The 14924-nt window shown below is 38.5% G+C and overlaps 2 protein-coding genes across 3 annotated transcripts; both read right to left on the minus strand.

Moving 5' to 3' along the window:
- Positions 1–686: 686 nt before the first annotated feature.
- Positions 687–5924, minus strand: LOC110063843 (galanin receptor 2a-like). The gene is made up of 4 exons (XM_089290741.1): positions 5756–5924; positions 5048–5259; positions 2832–3284; positions 687–2350 (listed from the first exon to the last, which is right to left on the minus strand). The coding sequence occupies exons 2-4, from the start codon at positions 5221–5223 to the stop codon at positions 1954–1956; spliced, it is 1026 nt and encodes a 341-aa protein (XP_089146867.1). The 5' UTR covers positions 5224–5259; positions 5756–5924; the 3' UTR covers positions 687–1953.
- A 5090-nt stretch (positions 5925–11014) lies between these two features.
- On the minus strand, positions 11015–14541 carry LOC110063982 (allatostatin-A receptor-like). 2 transcript variants are annotated; one of them, XM_020770982.2, is made up of 2 exons: positions 14272–14541; positions 11015–13404 (listed from the first exon to the last, which is right to left on the minus strand). In XM_020770982.2, the coding sequence occupies exon 2, from the start codon at positions 13385–13387 to the stop codon at positions 12440–12442; it is 948 nt and encodes a 315-aa protein (XP_020626641.1). In that variant the 5' UTR covers positions 13388–13404; positions 14272–14541; the 3' UTR covers positions 11015–12439. The 2 variants fall into 2 exon arrangements, with proteins under 2 accessions (XP_020626641.1, XP_089146868.1); XM_089290742.1 differs by having other exon boundaries at positions 11015–13413.
- Positions 14542–14924: the final 383 nt, after the last annotated feature.

Below are 14924 nucleotides of genomic sequence, written 5' to 3' on the forward strand. Positions count from 1 at the left end.
TTTAGTAAGAGAACAGTCATAATAAAGCCGCCATTATAAATTCTAAGGTTAAGTCATCTTTGTCAATCATTGCAAAGTAATGGGTCAGAGTCGACGCACATAAACACAATGAACTCAAGCCTAGTAATATTCTTGGCCAATCAGGAGAGGTAATTTGTAATTATTTATCATATTTACAAGCGATGACCATGGAAACACATACATGTGTTGAGACCGCAAAATGTGGTCGATTAAAGATCCGTATTGTCTAAAACGGCCCTGTTTCAATAAAATGTTTAATTCTGGTTTTTCTGTAAACAGCAAGATGAGGCATTACATGCAACAGTGTCGCTCTTCAGGGATAACTGGTTAGGAGCCTGGAATGGGCTACTCGAGGAGGACTTCTCCTCGTGTAGTTATTCAGTCGTTGCTTCGTGCTACAAAATTCTGTCATATCGATTATTTATCTGGATTCCCCGATCTCTACGTCTTTCCTGTGAACAAACCACAATACTGGAAACCAGAAATCCTTAAAAGTCATTCCAGCACTACCATAGATTTCATTTTGGCCTTTAAGCAGCCACATTACTTGCTTTTAAAAAGTCTTTCCCGGAAACACGACGTATGAATGAGGACTGGGAGCATGCTGCCAGTGAGAGGGAATAGTATAAGTTCTTTGTCGAATTTGACTCAGTAATATTACACTCTTTAACAAGTACTTCTCCGTGTGGTGGTGTAGTGTATTATATTGATACTCCCCCTAGATGTAATACCAATCCATTCCACGTTGAATCCCACGTCAATACATACACTTGATCGGAGGGAAAACGCTGTGAGTTTAAAGAGTTTTGCCTAAAAAGGAAACACAGAGAAAATGGCCAAGCTTGGGATCAGAACTACCACATGACAAGTGTTCAAAGCCACTAGGCCTCTACCTTCCTATCGCTTTGAAATGATTCTTAGGAAAGGCACCCAATTACACCGCACAGTGGTAAGTTAAAAGATTAGTATTATAAAGCAATGGAATTTGATAGCAACCGGTTCTTACATTCAAAACTGGCATGATTCAAAAGATCCCTACGCTCGTAATTTGCTTCTTGTATTACACTGTAGTCCGGACTGGAGGTGAACATGTTTTATGTTTGACGAGTATATATCATCGATCTTAAATTCGTTCTGCGGGCAAACCACATTTTCATCATAAAACAATTCAGTACTGAGATTTCCTGATTAGGACTTGTCTGTCCCTTTTATGAGTTAAATCAACCTGTTACTAGTAGAGCGGTGTTCAGTTACGTGTTGAAAGTAATCTAGCAATTACTTTGGCTTTGGTTTTGGTTTTACTACGGTTCAAGATTGGCTGAGTAGTCTAATTGGTAAGTAACTGGTTTGGCTTTGGTTTTACGACACTCAATTGAAAACCGCTCCGATATACCTACGTCATAAATAAATTTATTCCACAACTTTTGAAAACACCCACTGCAAAAACAAATCCTCTAACAATAGAAAAAAAAATGGCAGTGGGTTTTCAGTTATCGTACAAGCATGGTCTAATCGTGCAATACTTGAACTCTTTTAGCAACAAACTGGCTGGACGTGGATAATAATACACTAGTAAAGGTTCATAGTGCCGAACTAACTGAGTCCAAATTTTTAAATAATTTATAAGAAGTACTGAAAATACCAAGAATTGTTGAGCGTTGTAATGACATAGAATTTTTTTGCTCTCAGCAAGCACACAGACTCGTAGAGGCTTCAAAAGTAAGTAAGTAAGTATGTAGGAATCAACCCAAGGAATCAAACATAGCATGTCAAATCTGCAATCTCTAGCTGAGAGAGAATGTTTAAAAACGGTATTGCGCTAATCGGTGGTTAACTGGTAGAAAATGACCGAACTTTGACTTGGTTGTCACTTCGCATTAGCATGATGGACATTTCCCTCACCACTATATCTATGGAAATAAATTTCAATGGTTATTCTGTCCGAATGCTTTGTTGACTCCTTTCTGACAGTCTGCTTTCAATTCTGTTTTCTACAAAGGCTTCATTCCTATATGATGTGACGTCTACATCATCTTCTACACGTGGTTGTGTATCGGGCGGTGTTGGCCTAATAATGTTCATTTTACACCGTGGTTTACAGGACCAGATTATGTTCTTTAAGCTCTTACTAAATGGAGTGCTGTGTAAGCTGTATACTATAGGATTGATGCACGAGTTAAAAGTCACAAGCAGAATTCCCAGCTGATCCGCTGTAGAATCCGGGGTCACGTAAGAGCTGAATTGGAGCAGAAGAAATATGACGCTGTTTGGAATCCATGTTAAGATGTAGATCATGCTAATGATTAGTGTCATCCGGGTTACTTTTCTTCTGTTGAAGGAAAAAAGAAACTTGTTATACCAAGGATATCAGATAAATTCCAATTATGTACGAGCAACGAAGCAAACAAAAATAGTCAGAACTCAGTAGTACACATGTATGCAGCTAAACATAGAAATTACACCTTGATAAAAAGCTAACCTTTCTCGAGTCAGATATAATTTAGACTCCCAGAAGAGCTATTCAGACATTAAGCCATTTTCTAAAGTGTACTTATACCGGCAAAGCTCCGCGTATGTGTTACACGTAAATTTAACCCTAGACTTTTAACGTGAAATTCTGTTCAGAATAAATTTCACTAAGTTTCAGTTTGGACCTTGTTTGAGAGGTGATTCCTAGTTACCTCAAGTGCACGCCCACCTCGTTTGAAAAGACTAGTAAGAAACTCTCTATTAAATCTTCTTTCAAAGCTCATTGATCCTCGTACTTTATTTGATCCAACGCTTTCCACCCCCCACTCCGCCCTCTTTACCTTGCTTTTCCATACGAAACAGATGCCGGTTGCTCTGTACTCCATAGTTTACGGATGATCTGAGTGTAGAGATAGCCCATAATAATCACAGGAACTACAGCGGTGGTGAAGACCCAGTAAACAGCTCTAGCCTGACCGAGGTAGGGAATGGGCCAGGGTAGAAAGCAGCCCCCAGTTTCCTCATTATAGCGCCGAAAGGAAAACGAGGGAATATTCCATAAAATGGCGTAAGTCCAACAAACTGCAATTATAACATTCAGTTTTTTAGTTACTAGTCCAGTCTTGTGTTGCAACGGGTGCAATACAGCGCAGTGTCTCTCTACAGCAATCAGCACGAGGAATAACATAGAGGCCAATATCCCCGTCCATATAAAACTTCCTCCAGTTAACATACTACAGATAACGTCAGCGCCTGTTGTGCCTTGGTAATTTTTGAAAGGGTCATCAAGAAACCTATGAAAAAGTACAAAATTTGTTGGTTAGTGCAGAGGAATTAGTCACGTATAACAAAGCTTTACTAGCTTTGTTGCTGTAACATTCGTACGTTAAGTTTCTCGCGGCCCACTGGGACAAATCATTTGCACCCCGCCCGCTTATAATTATAAATTTTGTATCAACAATTTCTTCGTTAAAATAATAGCTTGTAAATTCCATCAAGCAAATAGCCGTGCATCGCGTATTCAGGATCTGTTCTATTTCAACTTTATCATTCTGGTGGAATTTCTGTAAGTCGCGTTTCTGTTGGTTTTCCTTATTAGCCTAGCTTCCTTTTTTACTGACTGTTGTTCTCATTAATTTTCTATTTGGTTGTCATTTTATTCGTAGTCAAACTCGTGTTCGTGTAATCATACACAACATATACAGAATGGTGGCTCTTGGCTTGCGAGAGACAAATCATTGTTTTTTTCTCGGAAACGAGTACCGGGACCGAACGATTTTTTATATAGTTTGAATGCAGAGATCACCTTCTTTCTATACAGTGAATGTGGACCAATTTCTATTGCAGAGTAAAAAATTATCACGCAAAATGAGAGCATAGCTAGCACTCGTAAAAGATAAATGTGGCCCTAGAACACTGCGTGCTTGGAACGTATAGCATCCCTGTGAACTAACTATGAGTGTCCTTATCATGAAACGTATATCAAATTGCTCCTTAACATTTATGCAATACATCCATTGTTGTATTTCTCGCTTAACTTTCTCCCTATTTTTCTGCCCTCCTAAAGCGTAAGGTGAATGGTTCAAATATAACGGTTACTGAAATCAGATAATTTCAGGAGTTATGGGGTTTGTTGAAGGTCCTCCTGCTCCTAAACGAATATGGGGACCCCCCTTTTTATTTCAAATTTTAAGTTCTCTTGATATAAGCAGCCAACAGGCAAAGTTTGAAAGAAAATCTGTTGTGAGTTCTATTTCGATGGAATTACCTTAAACTCAATGGCGTTGATAACAATTGCAATATATATTTAGTGCTCGCTCTCCCGTGGGACAATGCGGAAAAAATTTTAATGATGATTATGCTGTTGATGATGATAATGACGATGATGATGATGATGATGCAGTTTTGACGCGTCACATTGTTTGAAGTTTATTCTTGAAAAATAGGTTTGATCTTTGCAGAAATGATTATGATATAGGATTTTGTTCGACTTTTTATAAAGTAAATAAGATACAATGCCCTCGCTGATGGGTCAATAGAATTGCTCTATTGTATCGGTAATCACCAGATGCCCGATAAGGTGTTTTGATGTTTCAACAACGTAGGTAGCGTCCAAACTACGCCGGAGGAATTTGAAAACGCAGCTTTATTTCTACGGTTAGGCCTACAGTCCACACTAATCCGTCACCAAAACAGAGTTTCGAAAACGCTCTTCAAACCGGAGGAATTTGAAAACGCAACTTAATTTCTACGGTTAGGCCTACCGTCCACACTAATCCGTCACCAAAACAGAGTTTCGAAAACGCTCTTCAAACCGGAGGAATTTGAAAACGTCGGATTTTCGTTTTCGTGTGGACGGAGAACATTTTGAAAAAGGAGCTTTTTGAAAACGATGACGTCACGAAAATCATGTGATTCCCTGACCGAGTTTTCCTCAAACACAAATCCAAAATGACCGGTGATTGTTGCGTTTTTAAATTCCCCCGGCCTAGTCTGGACGATGTCTTAGGTGTTCGTGTCTGTCGTGCGCTAAGCTGGCTCATCTGAGCTCACTAACCTGAATGTGGAGAAGATACCGACAATCATGTCGGATACTGCCAAATTTACCAGTAAGAAATTCATGGAAGTTCTCATAGCTTTATCTTTCAGTACCACAAGACAGACGAGCGAGTTACCAATCAAATTAATAGCAACCATGACCGAACACAGGGAGATAATAACATTAGACACCATGTTGATTCACAGTTGCATAGTCAGTGTTACGCTGTCCTATTGGAGAAAATAGTTTGGAATTAAACATTGGTCAGAAACGTAAGTTTTAATTATACTCAGTCGCATAATCGTAATGGACGGCTAGACACTTTTGACCCGGTGTGAACACGGTATTAGTTTGCAGTTTGCTTGAATTGTTGCTGTAGACAATATTACACACTTCTGTAATTTACTCACTTTTCAGTATTGTACCGTGATTACAAGCATGGAACTGAGGCAATGATGAGACAAAGGTAAGCCAGTTTTCGATTCCTACGACTAAAAAATAAAATCTATTCGACAGCCGTTTGATAAAACGTGAAATCCCATTGCCGTTATGACCTAGTGTAGGAGTTTTCATCGTCCAGAGCTCTCTTTTCTTTTTGTGATGTGGGGTATAAAATCGAGATACTTTCAATATTACAGCTGCTCTACACTAAAAACACTACATGCACACTCGGTGCAAATTACACAAAACAAATACTTCCCTCAAAGCTACATCAATTGCACTGACCGTAATGACATTTAGCCAAAACCGCCGATTACTGCGAAGTTTCTCAGCTCGCGTTAAGCGAAAGCCGCAATCCCACCAATCTGAAACGGTTTCGTTAATGTGCTTACATTCTGAACTTGTGGGCCTTGTCGGCACACGCAAACCCTATGTACTAAATCCAGGTTATTTTTAAAAACCAATTAGCGGAGTCCATTTGGATATTTGGATGAAGGTATTCGGCTCCGAAAGACCATATATCACATGCTCTTAAAAGCAACGTCATTTCGACCTGTGATCAAGGACTCAATTTCTGTCATAATTTGTCTAGCTTCATCAGTAGTGCAGAGTAATTCAATATACAAATTTGACTAAGGGACATGAAACTAATTGACTTTGAAATCTTTTGCACGCAACATATATCGCTTAAAGTTTGAAGTCACTCTGCAAGCCTATTTGCTACCAAAATCTCTTTTTGATTTTATGATTGCTTCACAACAGGATTTTTAGACTAAACTGAACTTAACGAAACTAATTAAACGAACTAGACAACAGGTAATTGCAAACGACAAAAAACTATTTTTTATAAATTATTCTTTGACAGGTTTACAGAGACAAAATCAATATTAACGGCAATCCATATCAAATGTGTAATGAGACGCAATTTTATATGTTATATGTCTATTTTCTGACCAAACTTGCCATCAGTTAAGAGTAACAAACATGTCTAGAGATTAAAATGTTATCATGTACAATGTAGCACGCGCATAAGTTTTAAATTTTTATAGATTCATTCCAACATTATAACGGTTTTTTGCGATGTTTTGTAACGGTCTGTTGTGACGGTTTATTGCGTATTGCCCAATCATATTGTTTATGTGTATTTTTGTATTTTAGTAGGCTTCAGTGTCAGGATGGAATAACTGATGAATGGGCTAACTTTGTGTTGGCCTGCGAAACAGAGCTGTTTTAAATTCCATACGTACTCAAGATCTGAGTAGTCTCTGAACATATTGTATTGTATACGGATTAATGTGTTTTCAAGTACACTTGGGCCTCTTGTCTGAAAATAAAAGGCCACCGGGAACTTAGAATACAGCCATTATCGATATTCACACTTTGATTTTTTCAAAGAGGGCATGGGATGTGATTTGCATTCTAAGTGGGACTTGAAGTAAGGTGAAGAGCCGTAGTGATGGTGAAAACGCTTTTCTATTCCTTAAAATCCAAACGAATAACCAACCAATCATGGTTCCATTTATTTCGTATTACCGTGCAAAGTATAAAGTCGTTATTTCTCATTCAGATTTAATTTTTGCTATCTGAGAAAAGAGCAAGGCAAAATCGTGCATATAATTCATGTTAGGACACATTTAGTCGCCTTCCCCTTCACCCCTTAAATGCTAACCGCAAGCAAACATCAGTAAATAAATGCTAACCGCAAGCAAACAGCAGTAAATAAATGCTAACCTTAAGCAAACGGCAGTAAATAAAAGCAAGCTATATGTGTCGTACCATGAATTATATACGGCCAAAATAGTTCAAAAACAAAAACATAAAGAAACGTTCTATTACTGATAATACCCAAAATATCCCATCTGGCCAGTGCTCCGGGCAGTTAAATTGCCGTCTCCATGATATTGAGCCACAAAGATGAGCGGCAAAATGAAAATGACGCCGTAAAGACAGCTCGCAGCTTGTAATTAGAACAGTAGTTAATAGAGTCATCGTTGGTGAGCTTCCAGCCATCGCAGAGCGGATGAACGACTTCAAAGTAACGTTGAACAGCTACAACTACCAATGAATAACGTTGAAACAGCGCCAACACCCAGATAAAGTTTCCATGGACGTAATGGACATCTTCAACGCTATTTTGACGGAAACAAATTTCAATGGCTATTTATTTAACTCTGGTGGTTTTGTTGACTCCTTTCTGACAGTATACTTTCAATTCTGTTTTCTAAAAAGTCTTCATTTCTATATGATGTGGTGTCTACATCATCTTCTTCTGTGTATCGGGCGCACTTGGTGCAAAAATACTCATATTTTACACCGTGGTTTACAGGACCAAATTATGTTCTTTAAGCTCTTACTAAATTGACTGCTGTGTAAGCTGTACGCCATAGGATTGATGCACGAGTTAAAAGTGATAAGCAGAATTTCCAGTTGATCCGCTGGAGAATCTGGGGTCACTTGTGAACTGAATCAAATCAGAAGAAATATGACGGTGATTGGAATGCATGTTATGATGCAGATCATGCTAATGATTAGTGTCATACAGGTTACTTGTCTCCTGGCGAAGAAAAAAAAGATACCAAAGGCATCAGATAAATTTAAATCTTGTACAAGCAGACCACCAAACAAAAACAGTCATAACAGGAAAAACAAACAAACAAAGGAAACAAAACAAGCGAAAAACAACAAACCAAGTGGGTTTATAGCCTGAGATAGAGAGCGGATGTATAAATAGTCAAGTCAGATGGCTCACTATAACTATGGACGGTTTGCATCTACTGAAGGCAGCGGCATACAGAAATTTCACCTTACCAAAAACTAACCTCTCTCGAGTCAGAGATAATTTCGAACGAGCGAAATGCCATTGAGGCCAACCAGAATGTTGTTCAGGTTTATCGGAACACCCATTTGTTATTAAGGCTATCCGAAGGGTCCCTTACTTTTGGTATCTTACTTTCTTTTCCGTTTTGTGGGAATTTCCGACTTCCAATGTGTAGGTAGTTTTCCCGGTTTCTTGTGGACTTTGCAGTCGAATCAGTCGTTGTCATAAGTGAAAGCAGTGTCAAGGAAATGGTCGGGATTTTCTTTGTCAATGAAAACAATGTTAGGATGGTAATTGTTAAGTCATTCAAGCAGATCATCGGGCTTATCTTTTCTTGCGGTGACAGCTACATAGGTGAGACCATGAGAAATGTGCAGGTGCGATTTGATGAACACACTAACAGTTGTAGCGACTCTGAGCCAGGCCGCCATCTACGTGTGAATCCTTCGCATTCCTTTAGCTGGCGCATACTTTGCAAGGCTCAATCCACTACAAAGCCGCGTAGAATCCTCGAAGGCCTAATGATCCAACAGTGGAAACCATCTTTAAACAGACAGGTTCATTGCTACATCGCGAAACTGTTCCCATCGGGAATTACGTAACTGATTTTAGCTGACGGTCTTTACTTACCTTGAAGATGACCTAGTGTCGAAAACGCTCGGTGTTTTCTACTTTTTAACTTTAATAGCCTTGAAAATAGAAATATTTTTAAAACCAAAGCGAATATTATAGACCTCCAAACTAAAAACAATTCATATACAGCAAGCTTGAATAACACAAAACAAATACTTCCTCAAACTGAGCTACATCAAGCACTGACCTCATAAAAGCTAGCCTGCGAGCAGGCGTTCATGCGTCAGGGCAGGAGCAAAGTCGATGAGCAAAGTCGCGAACTTGAGTCAGCGAGCAAAGCGAGCAGCTGGTGTAGAGCCTCTCGCTTCGTTCGCCGACACCAACGGTGAGAGCCTGCTCGCAGGCTACATAAAAGCTTTAGCCAAAACCGCCGAATACTGCGAACCTTTCACTGAGCTCTTATAAAGCTGAAACGTTACTGCGTACTTGTGGGCGCTTATCTGCACAGACAAACCCTATGTGATTATAACCAATTAGCGGACTCGATTTGGATATTTGGATTAACATATTAAGCCCAGGAAGACCGTATATCCTATGGCAATAAAAGGAAAGTCAAAGGCTCTTCATAAATAGCTGCCAATTACAAAATGTTTTGTAAATATTAAAATTAGCCTTATCATGAGCCCGTCATAAAAAAAAATAAATTATAATTCAAAATAATTTTAACACTCAAACGAAGTTAGTGAGGCTAATTTAAATGCACACGGCAAAAGAATTTTAAATTGAAAGCCATTTTATATGAAAAGGGTCTGCATAGACCTGTGACCAAGCACTCAGATTTCTTATTTAATAATTTGTCCTTCTTCGCCAGTGGAGCAGAGTAACTCAATATATTACGAAAGTTATTGACTCCGAAATCTTCTGCACGGAACGTGTTGTTTAAAGGTTAACGTCACTGGGTAACTCTATTTGCTACCAAAATCGATCTTTTGTCGATTTAATGATTTCTGTAAGGTAAGATTTTAAACCCGAAGTTAAACGAAAAAGACAATATGTAACCGCAAGGACAAAAAAACTATTTTTACATCACTAAGCTCATAAATCATTCTTTGATTTAGACAGCGAAAATCAATATTAAACGTTCCATTTTTTACTTATTAATAGAAATACGAGAGAAATGTCCTGTAATCATAAATAACATGCTAGATGACGTCAGAACTCTGTTATTCTTGAACGAACATGTCCATAGTTAAGGAGGGAACTAGTAAATTCCAAACGTATGTGCAACCTCGGGCCAAGCATTCGCATTAGCTAGAGCCAAATTGTGATATGGCATTTTTCAGCAAGAAGAATAGTTCATGTCGTGTGATTTTGTTAACATAATCTTAGAAAACCAAAACAACAACAATTTATTAAGGAATTTCCATAACAATACATGAAATTATCTATTTAAACTAAAGAAAATATAATAACATCCAAAATAGAATTCAAACAAATGTTATTCAGTTTGCAATGGAAAATGTCATGTGTAAGGGACATTGCTCGGAAATAAAAGCAGCAGTTGATTGACATAAAGTAGGATCCATGTCGCTAAAGAACAAAACTTCGGGTCGAGCAACATTATGGTAGATTTTTCTCTGTTCTAGTAAAGTTTTGATTTGTTGGAAAACATCATTGCTTCACCAGGGCTGTCACTTAACTATGAGGTAGCGGGAAAGGTGCTCGGTCACAGTCTGAACAAAGATTAACAATAAGTTCCAAAGTCTAAGGTACCGCGATATTTCTTTAATGTATATTCACATTGCAAAGAATTACTAATATGACCTTCGAGGAAGTCCGCTGAATGGAATGTCCTGCAACAGAGGGCTCGCCTTATGTGCTGGCGAAACTTGGTACTGTGCAGAGCATAAATAAATGGGTTCATGGCTGAATTCACGCCTACACCAGAGGTAACATAAGGAAGTGAGCCATATTCATAAAGATTCGGCCAACACGGTGTAATTTTCTTATAATACTAAAAGAAAAATTGTCGGATTTCTTCCAACCAAAACAATCGATATAAATAGCTTTTTGTTTAGATTAAGGTCTAAAAGAGAATAAATTAATCTGCATATTGTCTTTGGACGTTTTTGGCATTTTTTTTTCTGCCGTACTTATTTTTTTTTCTGTCTTTCCCAGCCTTTCAATCCACTATTTACAGATGCATTGCTGAAGTTTCAAACGAGAACACAGCCACGTGCGATTTGGATAACACTTCTTGATATGAAGAGAAATAATAGGAAATCAATTTTTGAAGGAAATACAGAGAGTTAAAGTTCTACTAAAACAATCACGTCAGTCGCTCTTGATTTGGCCTTGGGCCTCATCTGCCGTAACCTCGTAGAAATGATGAGCGAATGCCCGTGGACAATCTCGATGTCATAAGGTTATGCTTAGTGAAGACAGCATTCCACTGAGAACGTTGGCTCAACTACAGTGAATTCGCTGATGACTTTTAATGAACGCACCACCGATAAACTTATAGGAGTTCTTTTCTAATCAAAAGTTCCCTTTTATCAGTGCTTTTTACAGGTAAAGTACAACCAGCACCGTAGCGGTAGATAAAGCTAGAGACCGAAAAAATTCCATCCAAGCTGGCTACCCAAGTTGCAATGATAGTATACTGCATAATTATAGATTACTAGCACAACAATTGAGATGTCAATAAATTTATCTATCATACATTGTAGTCACCATCTGTATTCTCATTGGCTAAAAGCCCACAGTTAATTCTGGGAAACAGCGCAACCTACAGATTATTCACTAATCTGCTAGCAGATTAGTGAATAATCTGTAGGTTGCGCACGCAATGCATGATTTCCAAGATTAATGTTTAAAGGACAGTAAAGTAAAAACATGGCTTGTCGAAAATAAACTGCGTTCGATGCGATAATGCGTTTGTCGTTATTTTCTTTAACACAATGTACAATAAAACAATTTTCAGATTCGGTTTTTGTGACATCCGAAATAATCAAGGTCTCGGTTAGTGTAATCAGCCTCAGCCTTCGGCTTCGGCTAATAACACTTAGCTCGACCTTGATTATTCCGGATATCACAAAAACCTCCTCCAATAATTGTTTAGAAACCAGTCCATACTCAACTACAGAGTTAGCCTGACGACTCGACTCTCTTTGGTTCTAATAAATAATAATAATAATAATAATAATAATAATAATAATAATAGCATAATTTTATTTACCGCATGCTTCTAAACATCCAGCAGCGCTGTACAATTTCCTAATAAAACCATATCCAAATAATTAACATAATAATAAGTAAATAAATAAAATAGTATTCAACGCACGAGTTCACACTCATTTTTGTATGAAAACGACCAATATAGAAAAGAATTTAACATCCCTACTAAGTCACAATTAAGGCAGAATAATTAAGTTTATATGGTTCCTTTGATCCCTTTTACACTGATTATTATTTTTGGCCGTTACTTCCCCTTCATAGCACTGTTGTAACTTCATTGTCTTTTTAAATTTAGCAGTATTTTAATTGAGTTTATTGTTGAGATTTTGTCCCCCAGATTTCTATGGAATTCGAAGATAATCCGCTGGCCGATAGTCTCTGCAACACAGGGCTACTTTAATGTGCTGGCGAAAGTTGGTACTATGAAGAGCGTAAATGAAAGGGTTCATGGCTGAATTCACTCCTACAAGCACAACAGAGGTGACATAAGGTACTGAGCCATATTCATAGAGATCTGGTCTATACTCTGACAACATGTATAACACCAGATTTGGTAACCGACACACTGCGTACACAATACTCACGACTGCTGCCATTTTGGTCACTTTCCGCCTTGCTTTGATTCTTATCTGTTCAGATATCAGCGTGGCGCGAACACCACTTTTCCAAAGCTTACAGAGCAACCTTAAGTATAAAAATGCAATGGTTCCCATGGGAATTGCACCAAAGGCAAAAAAGCAGGCAACTGTGTAAACTTTGCCTAATTTGTGCTCTTCCCTGAGAGTGCTATTTGACCAACGTTCGACGCAATGAGTAACTCCATCTTCATGTCGGACGACAAAAAACAAGGGCAGGTTGAAAAATATGGCATAAAGCCAACTTGCCATTATAACAGCAACTAATCGTCGATTAGTAAGTCGCAGGCTGTTGTTGAGGGGATAAACGACCGCAGTATAACGCTCAAAGGCTACTACTACCAAAGAGAACGTGGACGCAGCCATGCCGACCCAAACGAAGTTTCCACCAGTGATAAACATGCACATGTAGTCTCCTGTGACACCTGATGGATGCTGAAATGCCCAATTAACGATGTAATCAGGAATGATAAAAAGTGCCACCATCATGTCCGACACTGCCAAATTGACCAGCAGGTAATTGATTGGTGCTCGCATGCCTCGGAATCGGAACACAACCAGGCATACCAAGCCGTTGCCAAGGAGATTTAGCAACACTACCACAGAGAAGGCAACTGTGAGTGCTTTATCTGCCAACGTCAGAGAGGAGGTCATTGTCTCCCTTTTCAGAGCTATGGGTGCTGAAAAAAATTGGCATCAGAAACCACATGGAACCACTTAGAACCACATATAAATAGCAAAAATCGACTTTACTTTTACTTCGAGAATAAAACAAAACAAAACAAAACAAACAAAAACAACAAGAAAAACAATAAACGATCTCATAAGGAATAGCAAGGGATTTCATAAGGGATATAGGGTACTTCCCTACATTGCTTATACAGGGACTGGTATGTTTGTCCTCGCTGCCCTAAACAGGAGCTGCTTCAAAACAAGAAACATAATTCTTGCTTTCGGAAACGGTATTTTGTTGCACACAACAAGGCAGCCCAGATCGCGATAAAAATGACGCTTAGGGCCTGGAATAGACCAGGAGTCGACGTAAACAGATTTGGAATGTGTAACGCTGAGATGGCGTGACTAGTTAAACGGAAGAACCGTGAAAAACGGTCGCAAGGCCATGACGAAATTATCGTAGCTAGTGCTGGGGCTCAATCTGATTGTGACAATTATAACTTAAGGTTGTAAAGAGTTCCTCTCTGTTTCTTAACCGAATTGCTGATGATATTCCTTTTTTCTAAGCTTGCAAGTGTTGACTTTGTCTTCGTGACATATTCTACATAAACACGATTCCAGGAAATGTCAGGGATGACGATGAGGCTAAAAATTTATATCAGTACCGATCAATAGCAGTTAATTGTAGAGATATGTAGGAAATATAAGATGTCGCATTGGCTATGAGAATACCAAGCAACTGGAGTGCGAACTAACTGTCCCTATCTTCAGTCGAAGATATGACAAACTGCAGGACGGACTAACTTCTCGGAATCCCTTCGTTTACATTCAACATTAGATATTATCAGTGTGATTACATTTACCTTGATTCGAAGCTCCGTTTCCTGAGAATGCGCCTCTTCTTCCTTTCTTCAATTTCACCAGAAAAGCGACATACTCGACATACTCTTACCTAAGCTGACATGACTAAGTGCCATGAAGAAAAATCAAACTGAAACTTTTAATATTTTTAATATTTTATAGTCTATTATGTTGAAACAATGTTCATCACGTGTTAAAGCGTGGCGCATCCGGTCACGCAATTAATGACTGCTTTCTTTGTTCAGCTCCAGGACAGATTTTCGTTACCAGTGGAGTCAAACTTAATGAGGTGGTTCGTAATGCTTTGTAGCATTTTTTCAGCGCATCTACCCTGATGGATCAATGCTAACTCTCGATTTTAGTTGATAATCATTGGTGAACAATTTGAAGTTTTTTGCGTGACGCAAAGTGTTACCATAGCGGCAAAATAACTCGTTAAAAATAACACACGTAATTAATTGAAGCTTCTGGACTTATTACTCAAATATGAGCGTACGTGATGACATCCTTTTCTTTGTGGCGAATTGCTAAAAATAATAATAAAAAAAGAGAATAAAGACAGAAAATAAAGAAAAAAATTAGCCCGCGTAGCAAATTGGAGGTGCGCGCGACCAGAATGCGTACGGGAACGCTTGCTATGCAGGTAAAGAAAAAA

This window comes from Orbicella faveolata, unplaced genomic scaffold, assembly GCF_042242905.1.
Source record: "Orbicella faveolata isolate gen_17 unplaced genomic scaffold, um_ofav_v1 contig_2, whole genome shotgun sequence".
Classification (NCBI taxonomy): domain Eukaryota; kingdom Metazoa; phylum Cnidaria; class Anthozoa; order Scleractinia; family Merulinidae; genus Orbicella; species Orbicella faveolata.

What these genes read in the sequence shown, in the direction of transcription:
- LOC110063843 (XM_089290741.1), bottom strand. Translation starts at nt 5,223, where the DNA reads ATGGTGTCTAATGTTATTATCTCCCTGTGTTCGGTCATGGTTGCTATT. An exon ending in GGTATCTTCTCCACATTCAG is followed by an intron (nt 3,285 to 5,047) that starts GTTAGTGAGCTC and finishes ACTTTTTCATAG; the next exon opens with GTTTCTTGATGACCCTTTCA. An exon ending in GTTTCGTATGGAAAAGCAAG is followed by an intron (nt 2,351 to 2,831) that starts GTAAAGAGGGCG and finishes TTCCTTCAACAG; the next exon opens with AAGAAAAGTAACCCGGATGA.
- LOC110063982 (XM_020770982.2), bottom strand. Translation starts at nt 13,387, where the DNA reads ATGACCTCCTCTCTGACGTTGGCAGATAAAGCACTCACAGTTGCCTTC.